Source organism: Haematobia irritans, chromosome 4 (genome assembly GCF_050003625.1).
Source record: "Haematobia irritans isolate KBUSLIRL chromosome 4, ASM5000362v1, whole genome shotgun sequence".
Taxonomy (NCBI): Eukaryota; Metazoa; Arthropoda; class Insecta; order Diptera; family Muscidae; genus Haematobia; species Haematobia irritans.
In genome coordinates, this window is record NC_134400.1 from 58,601,163 (window position 1) to 58,624,270 (window position 23,108).

At 35.0% G+C, this 23,108-nt stretch overlaps 1 protein-coding gene across 4 annotated transcripts in view; it reads right to left on the reverse strand.

Annotated features, from left to right (window-relative positions):
* The window catches only part of Ca-alpha1D (Ca[2+]-channel protein alpha[[1]] subunit D), a 239,320-nt gene that overhangs the window by 170,979 nt on the left and 45,233 nt on the right, over positions 1-23,108 (reverse strand). For all 4 annotated transcript variants that reach the window (XM_075304026.1, XM_075304023.1, XM_075304024.1 and 1 more), the window contains exons 4-8: positions 22,759-22,898; positions 22,591-22,697; positions 22,184-22,527; positions 10,431-10,950; positions 3,695-3,920 (exon numbers count right to left, since the gene is read on the reverse strand). In XM_075304026.1, the coding sequence (XP_075160141.1) occupies positions 3,695-3,920; positions 10,431-10,950; positions 22,184-22,527; positions 22,591-22,697; positions 22,759-22,898 (1,337 nt within the window). The remainder of the gene's footprint in view (positions 1-3,694; positions 3,921-10,430; positions 10,951-22,183; positions 22,528-22,590; positions 22,698-22,758; positions 22,899-23,108) is intronic.

Sequence of the window (23,108 nt, forward strand, 5' to 3'; positions counted from 1 at the left end):
GGAACACAAATTTGTAAACACAATATTTTTGAGTGCAAGCATATAATGTTCATAAACTAGCATAACATGTTTGGGACATATATGTTAATATGTTAGAACATATTATGTTTGGGACATAAAATGTTTTTAAATATAATATGCTTGGATGCAAACATATATTAATTTAGAAATAGCCTATAAACATATATGTGTCTAGTAGCTTGGAGCGCTATTTAACAGGGAGCGATATTGAATTAAGTTGGTGGTTGTTGCTTGTTATTACAAAATTAACATTTTATTTTTCCTTGGGCAATTGATCAGCTACTTCTTTGATCCTTAAAAACTGTGTGGTCCGCTGTTCGAATCCCCGTCCGGCAAAAGGTAAAATTAAAATAAAAAAAAATCATACAATTGAATAATTTCTTCTACAATGTTTGTATTACAGAAAAAGGTGCTAAGAACTAAAAAATCTCGTGGAAGTGAGAAAGATGTGGGGGAATATACAATTGGGCAGAAACAAAATTTTGAGCATTCAGGTCGAAAACCTATGTTGTTAGCACCTATGTTACCTGTTTATTTTCATAATTCATTATGATTGTAAATATATAAATAAATAAATAAAATTTTGAGCACAATATTGTGTGAGAGATTTTTTTTAAGCATATAATATTTTTGGGTGCAAAATGCTTCCAAACATATTATATGTTCACATAAAAACATATTGTTTTTTGGAAGACAACATTATTGAATTTGTATGCAAAAATACAAAATGTTTGGAAATTGACTACCCAAACATATATTGTTTAGACCAATATGCTTTCAAACATATTATATATTGGAAGAGATCAAACATATAAATGTTTGGGCAATAGCCAAAAATGTATATGCTTGAAGCAAAATATGTTTGGGAGTATATGTTACAGAAGCGATTTTTTGTGAGCGTGTAGCGGGAAAAAAACTAAATTAAATAGACATCTGCGTAACCCATTGGCTGAACAATTTTGTCTTAAAGTTCCTGTAAAGGTAAAGGGAATTCGCATTTTGTTAATATTGGGAGGATAATCTCTTTATTTTTTACTTTCGATTTGAACCGGGAGCATGGGTAGCGTTTCTATGCCAAAATCATGTTTTTATTTTAAATCAATCCAACCTAACTCATTTGCTTGATTTATATATTAAAATTTACCACCACCGACAGTGACAATGTTGTAATCGACTTTAAGAAGGTTGGAAAAGTCACATGCACTGACGATAGATAAACCGGTTCTCCAAGAAAAATTTTGTGTTTAACCGTAACTGAGATAAAAACTTTGTTTTTGAAGATATTAACTTATATTTATTCTTCTCAAAACCCATTTACATGAAATTTGTTTATGTGACCCCAAATCAACAAATTGAAGCCTCCTGCAAATATACTCCTCCTGAAATAAAGGCACAACTTTAAAAGCACTTCTAAAAATGTCCTCCCACAGATGATCTTTATTTTAACTACACAGGAAGTTCTTTTAAATCAATTTTTATAACTCACTTTTTTTGTTTCACATAGGTTAAAAACAGAGTAAGAAATCATAAAATGGTATAAATTATTAAAACTTTGTCTAACAATTGCTAAATTCATTCTACACCGAAAGAATTCTCTCCGTTAATTTTACGAAGAATTCTTCATTAACTATTCTTCCTGAATTCTTCATTAAAATAACGAAATTTTCATTCATTTTCTTAAATTTTACGAAGAACATTTTACGAATATACGAAACTTCTACGAAACATTCTACATTAACTTTTCTTCGTAAAAAGTTCGTACTTTTAACGAAACTTTCTTCATATTTCATGAATTTTGTGAAGAAGTTTTTACGAATATTTTACGAAACATTCTGCGTTAAAATTTCTTCATAAAAAGTACGAAACATTTTCTTTGAAATAACGAAGAAGTTTCATTGAAGTTGTAAAATTTCCGTTCGCGGCATTAAATTGTCTTTTATAATGTGCTTGAGTGTATTCCTTTATTCTATTTTTTATGCAAGTCTATGCTACTTCTCATTTGGGTGATAGCGCGCTATGAATAAAAGTGAAGCAATAAAACTAAAAATTATTCAAAAACTTAAGATGTAAAGTAGTGATGTCATTTTTCACACTTGCAACTACAACCAAATGCACTTTCGACTATTAATTTTTTTTCTAAAAGTTCGAATATTTTTCAGAAAAAAGTACGAAAGTTTTTCATAAAAAGTACGAACATTTTTCATAAAAACTACGAAAATTTTTCATAAAAAGTACGAAACATTTTCATAAAAAAAAACGAAATTGTTTCATAAAAAGTACGAAGATTCTTCATAAAAAGTACGAATTTTTTTCTTACAAAGTACGAAAATTTTGGAAGAACTTTTCTTCGTAAAAAGTACGAAATATTTCGTACTTTTAATGAAAAGTTTCTTTGGTTGTAAAACAATGACAAATTTCGTACTTTTAACGAAATTTTTCGTTCTTTTTACGAAGAAAATTCTTTCGGTGTAGAAACATTGCAACTTTTTGAAAATATTTGAGGTCAGACGTTTCAGACAAGCGTTAGAATGTATTAAATATCATAAAAAATCATAAAAATTATTTATTTGGCAAAATATGATTTTTTTTAATTTGCATCCAAAACACTGAATTCGGATTACACCTTAAGAAGTGGTGCAAATTCAGTGAAACGGTGCATATACGTCCTATGATAAGCCCATGTCGAATTCGTCGATTCTGAGCCAATTTTGCACAACTTCCGGATACAAAAAGAACATTTTCACTTTTTTATGACACTATTGTGCTGGGCAATTCAATCAACTAATTCATTAAAATTAAGTTTTTAATTTAGCTTAGACTTACTGTGGCACAGAATATCCATAACAATTTTAAATCGCAGTATATGTGATATTTAACGGTTTAAAATCTCGTGAGCTAACGTTACGTGACCTAAAGAAACTTAATTTAAAGAAAAGAAACCATCTCTCTCTTCTCTTCATGACAAGCAAAATACCAAGTACAACTTTTGGAAATAATCAAATTTTTCCAAAAAAAATATTCCATGATTTCGAGAGGATATTCGGCATTGATATAAACGAAAACGATTTTGTATTGCAAATTTGATAGGTAATAAGAGTTTGCGAAGTGTTTCAAAAATCCGTAGCAAAATAATAACGCTTCCTCTTAACCTTGTGAATATTTGATATAATCATCAATTTCCACGCTACTTAATATACCATAAGCGTTCTTTACTACGTTAAAATTCGTTTAGTTTTCAAGCTTAAAACTAGATATTTTCACGGTTACTTTTTTTGAATCAATTAATTTAGAAATATAAAATGTTTCGCAATCAATGCCTTGGATCTTTTCCATTCATAATTTCGCAAGGCTCGATGCAAACGTGTCGTTTATGATTTTTTGTTCCACAAATTAAACTAAGAATAAAAAGAAATTTATATCAGGGAATGACGTAGAACAATCGGTCAAAAGTTTCTCATTATTATTTACACAAAATTTAACATCATTTGTGAGTTTTTACAAAAAATATTGCAAATTAAAAATGAACGAACGTGTATGTATCGAACACCGTAAATGCAACTTTTGGTATGACGTCGCCCATTTTCCCGTCTTCATCTTCCATTGTTTTTGGTTACAACCATGTTTTAATTCAAATGTTATGCATGCTAAATAAACAATAGAAATCTTCACTTACTTTGTTACTTTGAAAACTCGAAGCAAGCGTACACAACGCAAGACTGATACACCTAAGGGAGCCATCAATTCACTGCCGGTGAGAACCATTTCCGTTATACTGCCAATGACAACGAAGCAGTCAAAACGATTGAACAGCGAAACAAAATAGCCTTCGAATCCCAAGCTGTACATTTTCAATATCATTTCACAGGTGAACAAGGCAATGAAAAATATATTCGTGTATTCTGTAAAGAAAAAGTTTCGAATATATAAAAAGCTCATCCATCATCATTAGAAATACATATATCAAAATATGGAAGTCTGTTTCCACATTAACTATTTTTCGTGAATTCTTCATTAAAACAACGACATTTTCATTTATTTTCATACATTTTACGACGAACATTTTACGAATATACGAAATATTCTACATTAACTTTCTTTCGTAAAAGTTCGTACTTTTAACGAAACTTTCTTCAAATTTCATGATTTCTGTGAAGACAGTTTTAATGTGCTTGAGTTTATTCCTTTTTTCAAATTTTTGAATGCTTGTCTGTGCTACTTCTCATTTGGGTGACAGCATGCTATGAATAAAAGTAAAGCAACCAAACTAAAAACTTAAGATGTAAAGTAGTGATGACATTTTTCAAACTTGTTACTACAACTAAATGCACTTTGGACCATACAAATTTTCACAAAAAGTACGAAAGTTTTCCACAAAAAGTACGAAACTGTTTCATAAGAAGTACGAAAGTTTTATGTACAACTATGAAGAACAAATTTCGTTAAAAGAACGTAACATTTCGTTCTTTTAATGAAAAGTAAAACAATGACAAATTTCGCACTTTTAACGAAATTTTTCGTTCTTTTTACGAAGAAAATTCTTTCGATTTAGCGTTTTTCTTTTGAACTTTTTTTTTATACGAAACATTATTAGTATCAAAAAACAAAACCAACAAAAAGACATGGTGTTTCGGTTACATTTTTATTTGTTATAAAGGGTGATTTGTTAAGAGCTTGATAACTTTTTTTTAAAAAAAAACGCGTAAAATTTGCAAAATCTCATCGGTTCTTTATTTGAAACGTTAGATTGGTCCATGACATTTACTTTTTGAAGATAATTTCATTTAAATGTTGACCGCGGCTGCGTCTTAGGTGGTCCATTCGGAAAGTCCAATTTTGGGCAACTTTTTCGAGCATTTCGGCCGGAATAGCCCGAATTTCTTCGGAAATGTTGTCTTCCAAAGCTGGAATAGTTGCTGGCTTATTTCTGTAGACTTTAGACTTGACGTAGCCCCACAAAAAATAGTCTAAAGGCGTCAAATCGCACGATCTTGGTGACCAACTTACCGGTCCATTTCTTGAGATGAATTGTTCTCCGAAGTTTTCCCTCAAAATGGCCATAGAATCGCGAGCTGTGTGGCATGTAGCGCCATCTTGTTGAAACCACATGTCAACCAAGTTCAGTTCTTCCATTTTTGGCAACAAAAAGTTTGTTAGCATCGAACGATAGCGATCGCCATTCACCGTAACGTTGCGTCCAACAGCATCTTTGAAAAAATACGGTCCAATGATTCCACCAGCGTACAAACCACACCAAACAGTGCATTTTTCGGGATGCATGGGCAGTTCTTGAACGGCTTCTGGTTGCTCTTCACTCCAAATGCGGCAATTTTGCTTATTTACGTAGCCATTCAACCAGAAATGAGCCTCATCGCTGAACAAAATTTGTCGATAAAAAAGCGGATTTTCTGCCACTGATTTTGGTAATAAAATTCAATGATTTGCAAGCGTTGCTCGTTAGTAAGTCTATTCATGATGAAATGTCAAAGCATACTGAGCATCTTTCTCTTTGACACCATGTCTGAAATCCCACGTGATCTGTCAAATACTAATGCATGAAAATCCTAACCTCAAAAGAATCACCCTTTATAAGATGTCCGTTACTTATTGTAGACCAATTTTTATATGGTTACTAGAGAATCGATGATAGAAATAGTCATGGTTTTGGAATGATAAGAATTCGAGCCAGGTATACAAATGATGGTGGATTCTGTCACTGTGGAATATTTTTTCAGTATTATTGATGATATCGTGAATGTGTTAAAGCATATCAAAGTGTGGAACGCCTTCCGGTCCTGGCTACAGATACAGGAGGCTCCTTGAGATAAATATCAAGCACTGTAGCACCAGTCGCTGTGATTACGTGAAGGATGTCGTACGTCTGTATATAAATTGGATAACAATTTTTTACTCTCAGTCAAAGTGGAAGAGGTTCAGTCCCTTCTTATGATTCCGAGGTATCTCAACCGCTTCTTTTCCCACACAATTGAAGTATCGAAAGGTCTGGGTTGCATTCCTTTAGTCTGTCTATTGTAGTTTCAGGGTGTGGAGGGTGTGTATCGATCTTTGAACTTCCTTTTGGTCTAGCCAGTAGAGATCACATTTCGACTAAGTTCAAATTTTCCTTCCCGAACTTCACTCCACTGACCTCTAGCCGACAAAGCGATTATCTAATCTTCCAATACAACCTGAGTAAAGAAGCCAGCCATTGAGGTCTCAATTCTATTTTGAAACAATACCGACACTATTACGTATTGCCTTGAAAAAACTACACACAAAAAAATATCACCAACATTTTTTCAATTAAACACTTAATTGAATTTGGAAACGGATTCAATTAATATGTTAATTGATTCAATTAATTATTTAATCAAAACCGAATAAAAACCAATTAAAAAATTGATTGATATTTGTTACGTTTCCAATTAAAATATTAATTGATTCAATCAATTTGTTAATCAATTCGGAAATAATTTTCAATTACAAACGTGAGTGAAATTTTTTCCGTTTCCAATTACACATGTGATTGATCCAATCACCTTTGTGATTGAAATTGAATAATTTTGAGCAATGGAAAGAGCGAAAAGAGAACAAGAGAATGGGTATTTGTTAAACAATGTATGATGGAGAGATCAGTATGTGGAAGTAACTCGTAACGAACGGTTGGGTTTTTGCTTTTCGCATAAATTGAAAAACACGATTGGCGACATTCTGTCTGCTGCATTCAAAATGTGTGCATACATATTTTAAACGCAACAAATCATAGCAAAGGGTTGAAATAAATAAAGTGTGCAACATCAAATGGCCACGTGGTAAAGGTTTGAAAAAATATATGACAGAACGCATTTGAAATTACCTGTGGTATTGTAAAAATGGAAAATAATCTACATTTATTGAAGGTAAGAAATTGTGAAATGTGAATAACGTTTTCCAGTGAAGCCTGTTTATATTAAACGGACTAAAATAATATATTTTTTACTAATTTATTTTAGTGACCAATTTTATTTCGTGAAATTTACCAATCAATCCCATCAACTCCATCATTTTATCAAATGTATAATAATATGTTTGCAATAAAAAAGTGGGCACCGTATTGATCTTTTAAAATTATAAATTTTTTTCACTCCTAGTTTTCTTAAAACCAAGAGCGGTATGGGTTTGTTGGAAGATTTACCTTGAAGTTGCGAAGTAGCGTTGGCATTAAATTGCATTTTGTTTTGCCTGCCTTTTTCAGTTTGAACCCAAGTAGAGAGCAGTATATCTGGTATATAAACTAATGAGCTGAATTATGTAATGGTAAAAAAGTTCATTCTTTTGGATTTAAAAATATGAAAAATATCCGAAAATAATAAAAATATGTATTTTCCATTTATATTTTTTTCTATTTCGAGAATTTGCAAAGTATCATCAATATAATACCAAATATTACATTGCTTTCCCATTATTTTTGTCTTTGATTGGTTCAAATTTTAATAGACGATTTTAATGTGTGGAAATTTTGGAAAGGAATTGTTACTAAAATTAAATTACCGAGCTCCTTAATACACCTTTTTATGCTAAAAGACTACAACTGCAAAAGAAGATTATAAATCTGCAACCTGGAACTAAGAATTGAACTTGATATTCTATGCAGGTAATGTTTAACAAAATTAACTTTTAATTGAACAAAATTAAATTCGAATTATTCTGTTTACTTTCAGAAAAACTAATTTGATTTATTGGAAATCTAGGCGCATCTACATATTAGAAGGAACATGCTAACATGGTTATTATTAAAAGGAAGATAATGATTTATATAATTTATTTTTTCACCCTATAGTTGTTATTGATAGTAGTTGTATTTGTAAGTTATGTAATTCAAAAAATAATAAAATATTAAATATGTTTTATAAGAAACACATATTTTCTTTTATTTAAAAAAAAAAAAACTAAATACGATTTTGGGGTCGCAATATATAAATTTTTTGATCGAAATTTATAGCCAATTTCAATTAATTATTTAATTGAATGAATCAAATAGTTGATTGATTTTTGTCGCGAAATTAATTAAAATTTTAATTGATTCAATTAAAACTGTGATTGAATTTTATGTTAAAAATCAATCACGTTTTTAATTGATTCAATCACACAATTAATTGATTCCGTGACAAAAGTCCATTAAATTTTTAAATAAAAATCGTGTTGGTTTTCAATCAAGATGGGTGATTGATACTATCATTTTCGTGATTGAAGACATTTCAATTAAAAAAATGATTGAATCCGCGATTTTCGTGATTGAAATCAAAAAATTTTTTTTTGTGTGTATGCGCTTGTTTTAAGGAGTTGCTCAGTTTAACCCACAAAGTCCTTGTGTAGATTTATTCTTATTTCTTGAGGATAAAGTGGCAGCTCGTGTTATTTCAAGGCTCAGTCCATTGCGATAAACAAAACAGTTTATCATTTCCTACAGCTCTTCTTCGAAACATTTGTTTTTTATTGATGTTGTTAGGATATGCTAGTCATAGCGGCTGACCACTTGGACTTTTCTTTTCATTGAGATGCCACAGTACTGAACGTCTCTCTTATTACTGTGTACTGTCGAAGGTAAGATTGTATACCAGGTGGGCTAGGTAACAGGTTGGCTGATAAGTCCCCGGTCTAACAAAGAAAAACACATTTTTTTGTTGTCAAAATTCGTTTTTATTATTCAACATAGTTCCCTTCAAGAGCGATACAACGATTATAACGACCTTCCAATTTTTTGATACCATTTTGGTAGTACTCCTTCGGTTTTGCCTCAAAATAGGCCTCAGTTTCGGCGATCACCTCTTCATTGCAGACAAATTTTTTGCCTGCGAGCATCCTTTTGAGGTCTGAGAACAAGAAAAATTCGCTGGGGCCAGATCTGGAGAATACGGTGGGTGGGGAAGCAATTCGAAGCCCAATTCATGAATTTTTGCCATCGTTCTCAATGACTTGTGGCACGGTGCGTTGTCTTGGTGGAACAACACTTTTTTCTTCTTCATATGGGGCCGTTTTGCAGCGATTTCGACCTTCAAACGCTCCAATATAATAGTCACTGTTGGTGGTTTTTCCCTTCTCAAGATAATCGATAAAAATTATTCCATGCGCATCCCAAAAAACAGAGGCCATTACTTTGCCAGCCGACTTTTGAGTCTTTCCACACTTCGGAGACGGTTCACCGGTCGCTGTCCACTCAGCCGACTGTCGATTGGACTCAGGAGTGTAGTGATGGATCCATGTTTCATCCATTGTCACATATCGACGAAAAACTCGGGTGTATTACGAGTTAACAGCTGCAAACACCGCTCAGAATCATCAACACATTGTAGTTTTTGGTCAAATGTGAGCGCGCGCGGCACCCATTTTGCACAGAGCTTCCGCATATCCAAATATTGATGAATGATATGACCAACACGTTCCTTTGATATCTTTAAGGCCTCTGCTATCTCGATCAACATCATTTTACGGTCATTCAAAATCATTTTGTGGATTTTTTTGATGTTTTCTTCAGTAACCACCTCTTTCGGGCGTCCACTGCGTTCACCGTCCTCCGTGCTCATTTCACCACGCTTGAATTTTGCATACCAATCAATTATTGTTGATTTCCCTGGGGCAGAGTCCGGAAACTCATTATCGAGCCAAGTTTTTGCTTCCACCGTATTTTTTCCCTTCAGAAAACAGTATTTTATCAATACACGAAATTCCTTTTTTTCCCATTTTATTTCACAATAACAAAAGTTGCTTCACAAAAGACGCTCTATCTCACAAACTGAAGGTTGGTACTACATAAAAATAATATGCATTTAATACTAGCGACGCCATCTATGTGTCAGACCGGGGACTTATCAGCCAACCAGTTAAATCTTGGGTTGCCAATATTCTACCTATGCGCCAGCATGTAAACCCTTAGGGATTACGTCTGGACTATTGCCAAGATTTGCCACATTCTTAGAAACCTATACACTAGCAGGATTTAATGTTGGTTCATGGGATCACTCCCAGTTTCAACTGTAGTAGAATATTGCACGTAAATTAAAAAGCGTTCAATTTTTTCGCGTTAAACAAAGACAAACTTCTCTTGTTTGTCTAGAAAACTAAGGTCCTCGTCATTAGGAGCAACATAGGATTGGGCAGCACCCAATGATGCGGGAGAAGTTTACCAGTGTCAACGTGGTATTATATATCGTGTTGCACAATTAATTAATATGAGATTGAGAAAATGCTGACATGAGTATTGCAACAAGAATCGTGCAATGACTAACATGGGAAAGATATTCGTTTATTTTAATTAAGAACATAATATTGTATCTAAATTAAAATCGTTTCATTTTTGTAGTAATTCGATAACCTCACTCCTCTCATAATGATTGGATCGAGTGGAATAAAGTTTTGATTTCATTATACATTACCTTGGAATTGATCCAACCAAATCGGTTGTTTGTAATGTTCCGTCGCCAATACACCCGTATTGAGAAATACTAAAACAATAATAAGCCAATAGAATGCTTGGGATTTTACGGCTCTTCTACACGCTCTCCGGATGCGTCGATTAACACGCTCTGCTGCTTTTTTCTTCAGTCGGAACCATGATTCACTTTGTTGGACTTCGTGTTCATGATCCTTCAAATTTTCGTTTGATTCTAGTTCGTTGGGACTTTTTGTTTGACAGTCTGTCATGATCTGACCATCGGTGTCTGGTTCAATATCCTCGGCTTGTGTTATCCAATCTAAGTAGCCGCGTAAGTCCTCTTCGATTTGTTGTTTCTCCCTGAGTTTTTGGAAATCGCCTCGATTTTTCGCCTTGTTTCTTTCTTTGGAAAACTCACCGGACAACACACCAAGAATTAGATTCATGACAAAAAAGGCACCCAATATAACCATCGATACAAAGTATATCCATTCCCAGCTTGCACCCATCGCATCTTGAATCTGAAATACAAAATAGTGTTAAAGATTATTTTAGGGGAATAATCATAGGATCATTTTCAATGAACTAACAGAAAAAGTTTCATATATCATTAAAATTAAGCCAACGTAACAATTTTATTAATACAATGAATATGTTCATCATCGAAATATTTTTTCTATAAAATAAATAAATATTTCATACTATTAATGATCATTTTCCCTGTACTGCGTTCGTTCCGTAGGGGACAATATTTCGTTGGTTTAATTTTAATGAACATTTCTTTGTGTACAGCCTCCATCCCCGCAAAAGCATATCTGTGTCATTCCAATACAATATCTTTTGTCTTCAATCACGAAATTAATTGATCCAATTCATTTTTAATTGAATTGTCTTCAATCACAGAAATGACAGCATCAATCCCCGAAGTCAATTAAAAAATTAATTGTTCCAATTATGATATGAGATATGAGAGGTATTACTACGGACTCAATAGTCTATTTAGCCTAACACAAAAATGGGATTTCACTAAGCCTAAACTAAACATTTGTCCTTTGTGGGATGTTCATGCACTGAAAAAAATATTGTCGTGAGGCCAAAGATTTTTGGATCTTAAAATACGATGCGCTTTTTTGCTTAGCATAGAAAATATAAAGCTTTTGTCGTTGTCCAAACGTCGATAAACTTTTCAATGAAGTCGTCTTGTCTATGTAATAAGTGATTCGGCTTAAAAATGGGTATCTTTATATGAGAAAAAATTTCGTTTGACTAATGTCAAATTGGCTTTAATAAACCTGAAAAAATCATTAATATGAATGAAGGACTTCGATAGCACATGAAGAAAAAAGCAGAAAAACTAAATAAATTCAAATTTGTTTCATAGTATCAAGTACTCAAATGTAAAAGAGAATTGTGTCTTAATGGTGTCCTTACTATAATTCTCCTCTTCTTTGACTCGGAATCAATACCGAAATCATTAGTGTAAAAACAAAATCTTTGGAACCGGGTAAGCTATTTTTCAGTGTGGAGTAGTCTTGTGCCGTTCCGGAACGAACTAGTTCCAATGAACGGTTCACTAATAGGAACGATTGTCACCAGTTCCATCTCTTTCGCTCTCATCGTTCCTTTTGTCATTTATTTTTATTTTCAATTTACGCATCATCGTTCCGCAGATCGCAGTTTGATTTTTTGATTTTTGTTGAATGATTAATGGGATCATTAGTTCCATCTCAGGCTCTTCACAAAACAGTAAAATTTTACACAGTATTATTAATAATGTGTAGTTTTGGAATCCGTATATGGCTTTGCGGCTTGGATTCGCCAAGAGAAAATAAATAAAAAAATAAATAAATAATAAATCCAAAGAACCATCTGAGTTTTGTTACTTTCTTAAATTTCCCATTAATTCTTTATTTTTTCTTACTATATTACTATAAACTATTTGATGTAATCTCACACAATTTTCCAATCTATTGTAACTTTCAATTGACTTCGTTGCACCAAGAAAACAAACGATGTCATGTCAGTCTTTAGTAGAAGACAGTGATGACAAATATTAAACGCCGGAACGACTTTGCAAAAGACCACGCCGTAAAAAAAACGAAATTACAATAGAGAACTGTTTGGTAAGGAAGTCGAACCTACGTGCTCACACTTATTAATCATTATGTTCGTTTGGTATCATTTTATCGTTGTGGGATTGACGACACAAGTGTTGATTCACTATAATGAACGAATCGGAACCAGATATGAAACTACCGGAACTACTTAAAATGAAGATCGAGCAATACAATAACTGGGACAATGAAGCTTACGTCAACAAAAGATTTTTAACAATAATAGTCAGTTGGTTGACTTATATTGTTTCATCGAGGCTAAACATAGTTAGCCTTGGGAAACGAATTATCGGCAACGACACGTCAGGATACCGTTAATGAAATTTATGTCCTTTGTACTGCACATTGAGGAACTCATATCCAAAATGATTGCATAAATTAATAGGCGCCCGAGTCGCTTAGACATTTAAGCAAAGTGCATGTGTTTTCTGTTACCACTTTTATTGCAACTTGTATATAACATGTAAGCTTTTTATTATTTTTTTAACACTTGCGGTGCCTGCTTTCTTTAAATATAAAAGGAATTCAATAACTTGATGATTTGTTGGTAATTTAGTTTTGTCGATATCCCGAGCTTCGAATTTCACTTTGTTTTCACTTTTTCAAATACTATCAACAGCCTTCTCTCACAAAAATATGGACAGACTTAAAAAATCATGTAGCGAAAGTGATTGTTAGAATTTTAAAACAGTAGGCTCTCAAATTGTTCTAGCAAAAACACATGCACTTTGCATAACGCAGAAAATGCCGTAGTGCAAACAACGAGTATGTATACAAAGGTACCGTTAGAAATTTACAGATAAACAGGTTTTGTGTTCTAAATGTCTTATAAATTAATTTCGTAGATATGAATAACGATGTGCATGTGGTTTCGATCGGACATCATGACAACACATCAAAAACTATTTGGTGGTGCGTAGGGTGACCTATTGACTTTTTAAAATCCCTGTAACTTTTTTGTTTATGAATATAAGTTCATACTTCAAAAGCAAAAGTTTCATATTTTGTTAAGATCTTTATAATGGTTATAAGAAATGGGAATTATAAGGGTATACGAAGCGAAATAAAAAAATTAAAAATCAAATTTGACGTCGGAGTCAAAAATGACCAATGCACGAAATATAGCCCCTGATCAGCCACGAACAACGATATGCGTTTCATTTCGATCGGACTTCAAATGACGACACAGCACAATAAATTATATTTCGGGGGGTCGTAGGGTGCACGGAAAAAAAGTTTTGGTGTTCTGAAATTGTCTTCCAATATGCTACAAAACTGGGGGGTGACCGCATCAACTTTTTTTTTTCCTTTAGGCCGTGACCCTACCTAATGGACACTTCTAGTTTTAACCGCTGAACCTTCTCGATTATTTTCTTCTGTTGAACCAACCAGATTGTTCCAAAAACATTAGCAGACTGCTTAAGTTAACCTTTTCCAGGTCCGCCAGTAATCTGAAGCTATATGCCCCTAAAATTTGCTTACGCCTTACACAAAATGCAGGACACTCACACAGAGGTGTTTTATTGATTCCTTTTCCTCCGCATCATGACAGCTCATACAATAGTCGTTATACTTCGCACCAATAGTTTTTGCAAAATCGCCTATCAGGCAGCGACCCGTTATAGTAGATATCAGGAGTGATATCTGGCGTCTCGAGAACACTAGCATATCTAGTGTGCGGTTTAAGTTTAAATGGGGCAATATTTGCTTGGTGTCGTTACAACCCTTACAATTCTCCCATCGAACAACATTGCCATCATGACAGCCTTCCCACGCAGTAAGAGCTTGCAGATAGCCAGAGGCATACCAACAGATTCTAGTTCCCCTGGAATATGTAAGGTAGTTCCTAGCCTTGCTAGCTCATCTGTTTCGCAGTTCCCCGGTATGTTCCTATGGCCAGGCACCCATATTAGGTGAGTATTGTGCTGCTCAGCCATCTCATTGAGAGATTTGCGGCAGTCGATGGCCGTTTTCGAGTTGAGAAACACAGAGTCCAAGGATTTTATTGCAGGTTGACTGTCTGAGTATATATTAATGCCCACATTTTTTGGAACATTACTTCTCAGCCAATTCGCCACCTCTCTTATTGCTAATATTTCAGCCTTCAAAACACTACAGTGATTAGGCAATCTTTTCGCTATTCGAAGTTCCAGATCATTAGAATATACTCCGAAACCCAATTGTCCATCCAATTTGGAGCCATCAGTGTAGAAATCTATATATTCTTTATTCCCCGGGGTCTGTGTGCACCACGCCTCACTGTTGGGGATTAGAGTCTCAAACTTTTTGTCGAAAAGTGGACTCGCCAAAGTGTAATCCACTACGTTAGGCACATCTGGCATTATTTTGAGGACAGAACTGTGACCGTAACCTTTTTCCGACCACAGCGATAGCTCGCGCAACCGCATAGCCGTTGTTGCAGCTGACTGTTTGGCCAAAATATCTAAAGGCAATAGATACAGTATGACATTAAGGGAATTTGTTCCTGTCTTGCTGAATGCACCTGAGATACACAAGCATGCCATACGCTGAACTTTGTCTAAACTTGTTGGCTGGTGAAGTGCCGGCCACCAGACTACAACACCATATAGCATTATAGGTCTAACCACGGGAGCCACCGTGGTGCAATGGTTAGCATGCCCGCCTTGCATACACAAGGTCGTGGGTTCGATTCCTGCTTCGACCAAACACCAAAAAAAGTTTTTCAGCGGTGGATTATCCCACCTCAGTAATGCTGGTGACATTTCTGAGGGTTTCAAAGCTTCTCTAAGTGGTTTCACTGCAATGTGGAACGCCGTTCGGACTCGGCTATAAAAAGGAGGTTCCTTGTCATTGAGCTTAACATGGAATCGGGCAGCACTCAGTGATAAGAGAGAAGTTCACCAATGTGGTATCACAATGGACTGAATAGTCTAAGTGAGCCTGATACATCGGGCTGCCACCTAACCTAACCTAACCTAGGTCTAACCACTGCCATGTATAGCCAATGCACAATGTTTGGTTTTAGTTCCCACTTTTTCCCTATTGGTTTTTTGCATAAAAAGCAACGGTAGCTTTGTATAAAGCTACCGTTGCTTTCCTCGCCCTTTCTTCAATATTAAGCTTAAAGTTCAGCTTCCTGCCCAAAATAACGCCAAGGTATTTTGCACACTCACCAAAGGGAATTTCAATACCCCCTGGGAGTTTTGCGATCTTTGCAGTACATGACTAATTCTGTCTTTGCTGGATTTACCCCAAGACCATTGTCTTTCGCCCATTTCTCAGTCATCCGGAGGGCCCTCTGAATAATATCTCTGATTGTGGATGGGAATATTTCCCTGACTGCCAGAGCCACATCATCTGCGTATGCCACCACTTTTATCCTTTCTTTTTCTAGGATAACCAGAAGGTTATTTATAGCAACATTCTAAAGAAGAGGTGGTAGAACTCCTCCTTGGGGAGTGCCTCTGTTCACATACCTTTGTACGTTTGCTTGTCCTAGTGTGGCTGAAATGCGTCTCTTCCTTAGATGTTCATCTTACAGCCTAAGTATACGTGGATCAACATTCAGAGTTGTCAGTCCATTTAATATCGAGCTCGGATGGACGTTATTGAACGCCCCTTCGATGTCTTTCAATAAAGCTGACTAGTTCATGTAATGCGGTCTCTGTAGAATAACACAAACGTCTAAGACAATCATCGACTATGTTATAACTAATAGTCGGAAAATGTCAGTGCAAATAATGGACACAGAAAAGATAGCAGACCACGAACTAATCAAAATAAATATTTATAATGAGTATCTAAATTCAAAACAGCGAAATTATAATTATGTGAACTATTTTAAATATAACAAAGAGGTATTCAGCAACAAGCTTCGTGGCATTATGCAAAACTTAGACAGCGCTGATATAAATCATAGTGCAACAATATTAACACAAAACTTTCAAGATACGATACAAAGATTATCAACTTTTAAGCGAATAAGACAAACACGCAATAAGCCGTGGTTTACTAACGAGTTAAGAGCATTGAAACATGACAAAGCAAGGGCATTCATGACTGCAAAGCAAGATAGATCAGATGAAGCTTGGAGTATCTACTGTGCAATAAGGAATCGGTACAAGGTTGAAGTTGAAAATGCAAAATTCAAATACGTAAATGATCAAATAAACTATGCAAGCAGCCAAAAAGAAATGTGGAAGAAAATCAAGAATCTAGTAATTAAGGAAAAACAAAACGAAATTCAATCTGTGATATTTAACAATGTAGAAATTAAGGAAAATTCGCAAATAGCTAGCCATTTTAACAAGTATTTCGTAGATAGTATAAATATGATAAGAAGTTCTATAGAAAATGTGCAATATATTAACCAAATCCCATACCATAATGACCAATTTAAGTTTCGCTCAATAAATATAAATGAACTAAAAACAATAGTAAAGAGTATAAAGAATAAGCCTGACTTCGAAAAAATTACGCCAAAAATGATACTGGACTCGTGGTCTCAAACGGGAAAAGAATTGTTGAAAATAATAAACAACTCGTTAACAAATGGAATATTTCCGAATTACTGGAAAAACACGATGGTTACTCCGATTGAAAAGATAAAGAATACCAGAAACTGTGAAGAATACAGGCCTATAAATACATTACTTACCTTTGAAAAAATACTTGAGTATGTCGTAAAACAGCAATTGGAGAAATTTATAGAAGAAAAAAATATACTATCCAGATACCAATCAGGTTTTCGAAAACATTTCTCATGTGAAACAACAGTGAACTATGTTATAAATAAATGGAAAAAAATACCGAGTAACAAAAAAATTTTGGCAATATTCTTAGACTTTAAACGGGCGTTCGAAACAATTGATCGAGAAATAATTGTAGATAAACTACAAATGTATGACATCAGAGACAACGAAATTAAATGTTTCAAATCGTATTTAAACAATCGGAAACAATTTACAACAGTTAATGGCACTAGATCTGAAAAAATAGACAACAATCATGGTGTACCTCAAGGTTCAATCCTTGGAGCGTTGCTTTTCATATTGTACATAAATGACATGCCAAATATACTAACAAACAGTGAAATGGTTTTATATGCTGACGATACACTTCTATTCGTAGAAGGTGATAATGATATACAATGTTTTGAAACAATGAAATCAGAACTAAATAAAATAAATGTATGGCTGAGAACTAAATAAAATAAATGTATGGCTGAAAATGAATAAATTAAAATTAAATGAAAAGAAAACTAAAATAATGGAATTGAGAATGAACAGTGATATTTACTTTGATATAAATGGAGAAAATATTGAAAAAGTTGGTAAAATTAAATATCTGGGTTTTGTAATTGACAAACAGCTAAACTTTAACGAACACACTGACTATGTATGTAAAAAAATTGGAAAGAAAATTGGGTTTTTGAAAAGAATACGAAAAAATATGACAGTTATCACAGCCATAAACATATACAACACAATGCTTAAACCACATTTTGAATATGGGTCTACAATACTATATACTTGCTGCAATGATTCACAAATAGAAAGACTGCAAAAATTACAGAATAAAGCAATGCGAGTTATATTGAAATGTAATAGATTTACTCCAATAAACATCATGCTTTATTATCTTAAATGGTTAACAATAAAACAAAGACTGGCTCTGAATACTTTAAAAATGATTAAAAAAATGAAAGACAAAAAAGCACCAGATTATCTAATTGATCAAATTAATTACGTGGGAGAAGTACAACCTTACAATCTGAGAAATTGCAATGATTTTCGACTGCAACGGGTTACAACAGCTAATATGCAGAAATCGCTATTTTTCAAAGGATTTAGAATGTTTAATGGGATGCCAAGCAGTATAAAGAATGAAATCAATATGAACAATTATGTAAAATTATGTGTAGAGTATATAAAAAACAATGATGAATTTATTTAAATACTATTAATAATAATCAATAATTTCCTATTCCTAAACCAAATGTAAATGTGAAGTATGAAAGTAATACGATTACTAATAAAAAAAATTCAATCAATAGACCTGCCCTTCGAGTATGCATGTTGTCCTTTCGAGAGCAAACTTGACTCGACGCTAGTTCTAAGATAAATATCTATCATCCTCTCCAGAGTCTTAAATAGGAATGATGATAAGCTGATTGGTCGGAAATCCTTCGCATTCGAGTGAGCGGCTTTTCTCGATTTAGGTATGAAAACGACTTTTGATTCCCTCCACTTTTCTGGAATATATGCTAAGTTTATGATAAGAGGATAATTCTGTCAGCCACCGCTTGTAACTCCGCTGGAGTAATTCCATCAGGTCCGGGGGATTTGAATGATCCAAAGCTATTTAACGCCCATTTTATTCTAGATTCCGATACAATTTCCTCGATAAGAAACGACCGCTGAGCCACTGTGGCACCGCCAGTACATGGTTCAACCGTCTGATTTCCGGGAAAATGTGTGTCCAATAGTACCTCCAGCGTCTCCTCACTGGACGTTATCCAATTGCCCTCCGATGTTTTAATGAAACCTGGAGCGGAGTTCGTGGATGCTAGCACCTTCCGTAGTCTGGAAGCCTCGGACGTATTCTCAATGCTGCTGCAGTAATCATTCCAAGAGTTATGCTGAGCCTTTCTCAGTTCTCGCTTGTATCCTCTCAGATTCTTCTTGTAAGCGTCCCAATCCACAGGAGTTCTGGTGGACTTTGCCCTGTTAAAGAGCTTCCTGCAGGATTTCCTCATATTACCTAACTCCGTAGACCACCATGGTGGTCGATTTTTCCCCCTTGGCTTCCCTCTAGAACATGCAGCTTTCAGTGAAATGTTGAAGGCCTTAGTAATCCTCTCCACTTCGTGTTCGATAACTTGCACAGTGCTCATATTTGTCTCTGGTATTTCCGGTATCATCATATTGAACGATTCCCTATACCTATTCCAGTCAGCTTTCCTAACATTTGGCGGAAATATGGTCTCGGTGGTATGAAATTTGAAACTGATGTAGCGATGATCTGAGAAGCTATGTTCACTTAAAACCTGCCAATCAGATATCATTTCATTCAGTTATGGGGGTTACTATAAATAATTTCAAGTGAATTTGATGAAACATAATCCTCTCTAAAGATAATCGGTTCAAATGGTACGGTTAAGATTCAGGCTCACTTAGACTATTCAGTCCATTGTGTATGTAGATAGGAACAATCACTCTCGCTTAAGCAGTAATATCACTGTTGGCTAGCTGTGTACATCACCACTATTTCAGCCGAGTTTGAGCGGCCGTGATAGCTTCGGTAACAGCTATAGCTTCGGTAACAGCTATAATAGCCTTAGCTACCACTCATGCTAGATCGATGTAGTCCCCAGAGATTGTACTGGTGTCTTACAGCCATACATCTCAGGGTGGTAGTGACAAACACATCTAACAGTAGTGGCCATGTCATCTACTGATGTTGAAACGCATAGTTTCCAGGGTGATAGTTTTGTAGTTCTCAGAGATTTTACCGGTTTTGCTAGCCATAAATCTCAGAGTAATAGTTACAAACAAAATATCAATTACCACAGTCTCATAAAAACTAAGCCCTAATGGCTATGAACTTTTGTATTAGATCTAACAGTTTGTTGTTGCGTATATAATTTATATAAAACATAGTTTATATAAAAATCCTTAAAGTTTTATAACGTTGAAGGAATTGATTTGTCTATTTAGTATCCTAGAAGGATGAGACTATCCTTATAATATGCCGAAACATTGATCGGTCTATGGCACCCCAATATACCCTAAATTTGGTATAACTCTTTACGACTTGCATGGATTGCTATGTACTAAATTTGGCATAGCTCAAAAGACATCTATATGTCCAATTTCATAAAAATCTGATAAAAATTTCACCTTCCAAGTCCTCATGGACTAAAATCGGTAGGGGGTCTATGTGGGGTGATGTCAATTCATTGACCGATTTCTACAAAATTTAGCGCAGCTCCACACGAGCCCAAACAACTTTTAGATTTCGAATTTCAAACAAATCGGACGAAATTTGCCATTCCATGCTCTCAAGAATTCAAATCGGGAGATGGTCTATAGCAAAAAATGGACTGATATATACCAAATATAGGTTAGGTTAGGTGGCAGCCCGATGTATCAGGCTCACTTAGACTATTCAGTCCATTGTGATACCACATTGGTGAACTTCTCTCTTATCACTGCCCAATTCCATGTTAAGGGACCTCCTTTTTATAGACGAGTCCGAAGGGCGTTCCACATTGCATTGAAACCACTTAGAGAAGCTTTGAAACCCTCAGATATGTCACCAGCATTACTGAGGTGGGATAATCCACCGCTGAGAAACTTTCTGGTATTCTGTCGAAGCAGGAATCGAACCCACGACCTTGTGTATGCAAGGCGGGCATTATAGCCATTGCACCACGGTGGCTCCCTATATTGTACACCTCGATAGGTATCTAAAATACCTCTACATTTGCAATTTCATGAAGATGGGATGAAAATTGCGACTTCCATGGCCCCAAGAATTCAAATTGGAATCTATATCAAAATATGGACCGATACATACTAAATTTAGGACTAAGAACACAAGACCTAAAATATATCTGGATTTCAATTTTGAAGCAAATCGGATGAAAATTGTGGCTTCGCTAAAAGTTGCCAAATCAACCGTTACAAATGTAATTAAAGTGTTTGGGGAACGTTTGTCGACAGCCAGGAAGTATGGATCGGGGGAAATCGAAAACCGGAAGCCGCTGAGACGACAAAGAGAGTCAAAGCCGACTACAAGCAGCTTCCTGGACAGGAGTTTTATACGGCAAAAGGAAGGGGAAAGGTAGCAGATATTTTCAAGCACATAAAACTGTCAAAGTTCGCAAAGAAATATCTGGTTTGGCAAGCCAACTGTACCTGTGGCTTGAAAAGCAGCATTTTCATAGCTTCCGGGACTGTCAACCAAGAAATTTACGTGAAAGAGTGTTTGAATAAACGTCTGCTGCCTTTCCTGAAGAAACACGGTTGTTCCGTACTGTTTTGGCCGGATTTGGCATCTTGCCATTACGGTAAAAAGGCCATGGAGTGGTACGCCGCCAACAACGTACAGGTGGTTCCCAAGGACAAGAATCCTCCCAACACGCCAGATCTCCGCCCAATTGAGAAATACTGGGCTATTGTCGAGCGGAACCTAAAGAAGACCAAAAAAACTGCTAAGGACGAGCAGCAGTTCAAGGCAAACTGGCTTTCTGCCGCGAAGAAGGTGGACAAGGTGGCTGTACAAAATCTGATGGCAGGTGTCAAGCGTGAGGCCCGGCAATTCGGATTTGGAAAAGCGAAAGCCTTTTCCAAATTTTGACCGTATCACCCTTTATCCCATATTCGAACTTGACCTGTTTGTGCAAAATTTCAGCACGATAATTTCATTATTGATGGCTGTAACGTGACGGACATCTTTAGATCGTCTTACAATTTCTCTCTGATCAAGACTATATATACTTTATATATACGGAAGTCGGAACTTATCAGAAAACTCATTTCCAAAAACAAAACTTATAAATGAAATTTGAATTTACTCCAAAATATTGTTTGGTTGGGAAGGCTTTAAATAAACTTTACTGCAATATATCCTACTAATATATGCTAATACTTACACTGTATAAAACGTCTGTCCATCCTTCCAGGGTTATACATTGAAACACTGTTAGCATAGATAATCCAAAATTATCGAAATTTGTGATGCCATGATTAGGGCCAACCCAATCGTCGAAACATTCATAGCCCTTCGGACACTTAAAACCTACGCCGCAGGCGTGGAGTTCGTCTAAATCATCCAAATATTCTCCAGTTTTCGAATGTCTGCATGTTTTATGTAATTTTCCCGAAAACAATTCCAGACCGATTATAGCGTAGATTATGATGACAAACAATACCAGAAGTGCAATGTGGAACAATGGTATCATCGCTTTTAGAATTGAATTCAAGACAACCTGTAAACCTGTAAGAAAGAAAAAAACGAATTAATGCTTGTATTAAAAAAGTATGAAAATCAATTACTTACTTGGAACACCAGAAACTAAACGTAGTGGTCGCAGGACACGAAATGCTCTCAATGCTTTTACATCAAATCCTTCTTTTATGAGATTGGATAGAGCAGTTGATATCATACTATTTCCAAAGAGAGGACAATAATGATATATTATCTTAAGCATTTTCAGAAAATACTTACCCTATTACGACTATAAAAAAATCCAGAAAGTTCCAGGTATTCCGTAAGTACGAACCACTGTGAAGTACAAATCCATATGCAATAATTTTCATAACACATTCTGATGTAAATATCACTAAGAAGATATATTCTATTTTTTCCTGTGAATTGAAGAATAAATGATGTGAAATTGTATTAAAAAAATGCAATACTAAGAATAGTATTATGGTTTATTGTATCAGTAATGCTGGTGACATTTCTGAGTGTTTTAAAGCTTCTCTAAGTGGTTTCACTGCAATGTGGAACGCCGTTCGGACTCGGCTATAAAAACGAGGTCCCTTGTCATTGAGCTTAACATAGAATCGGGCAGC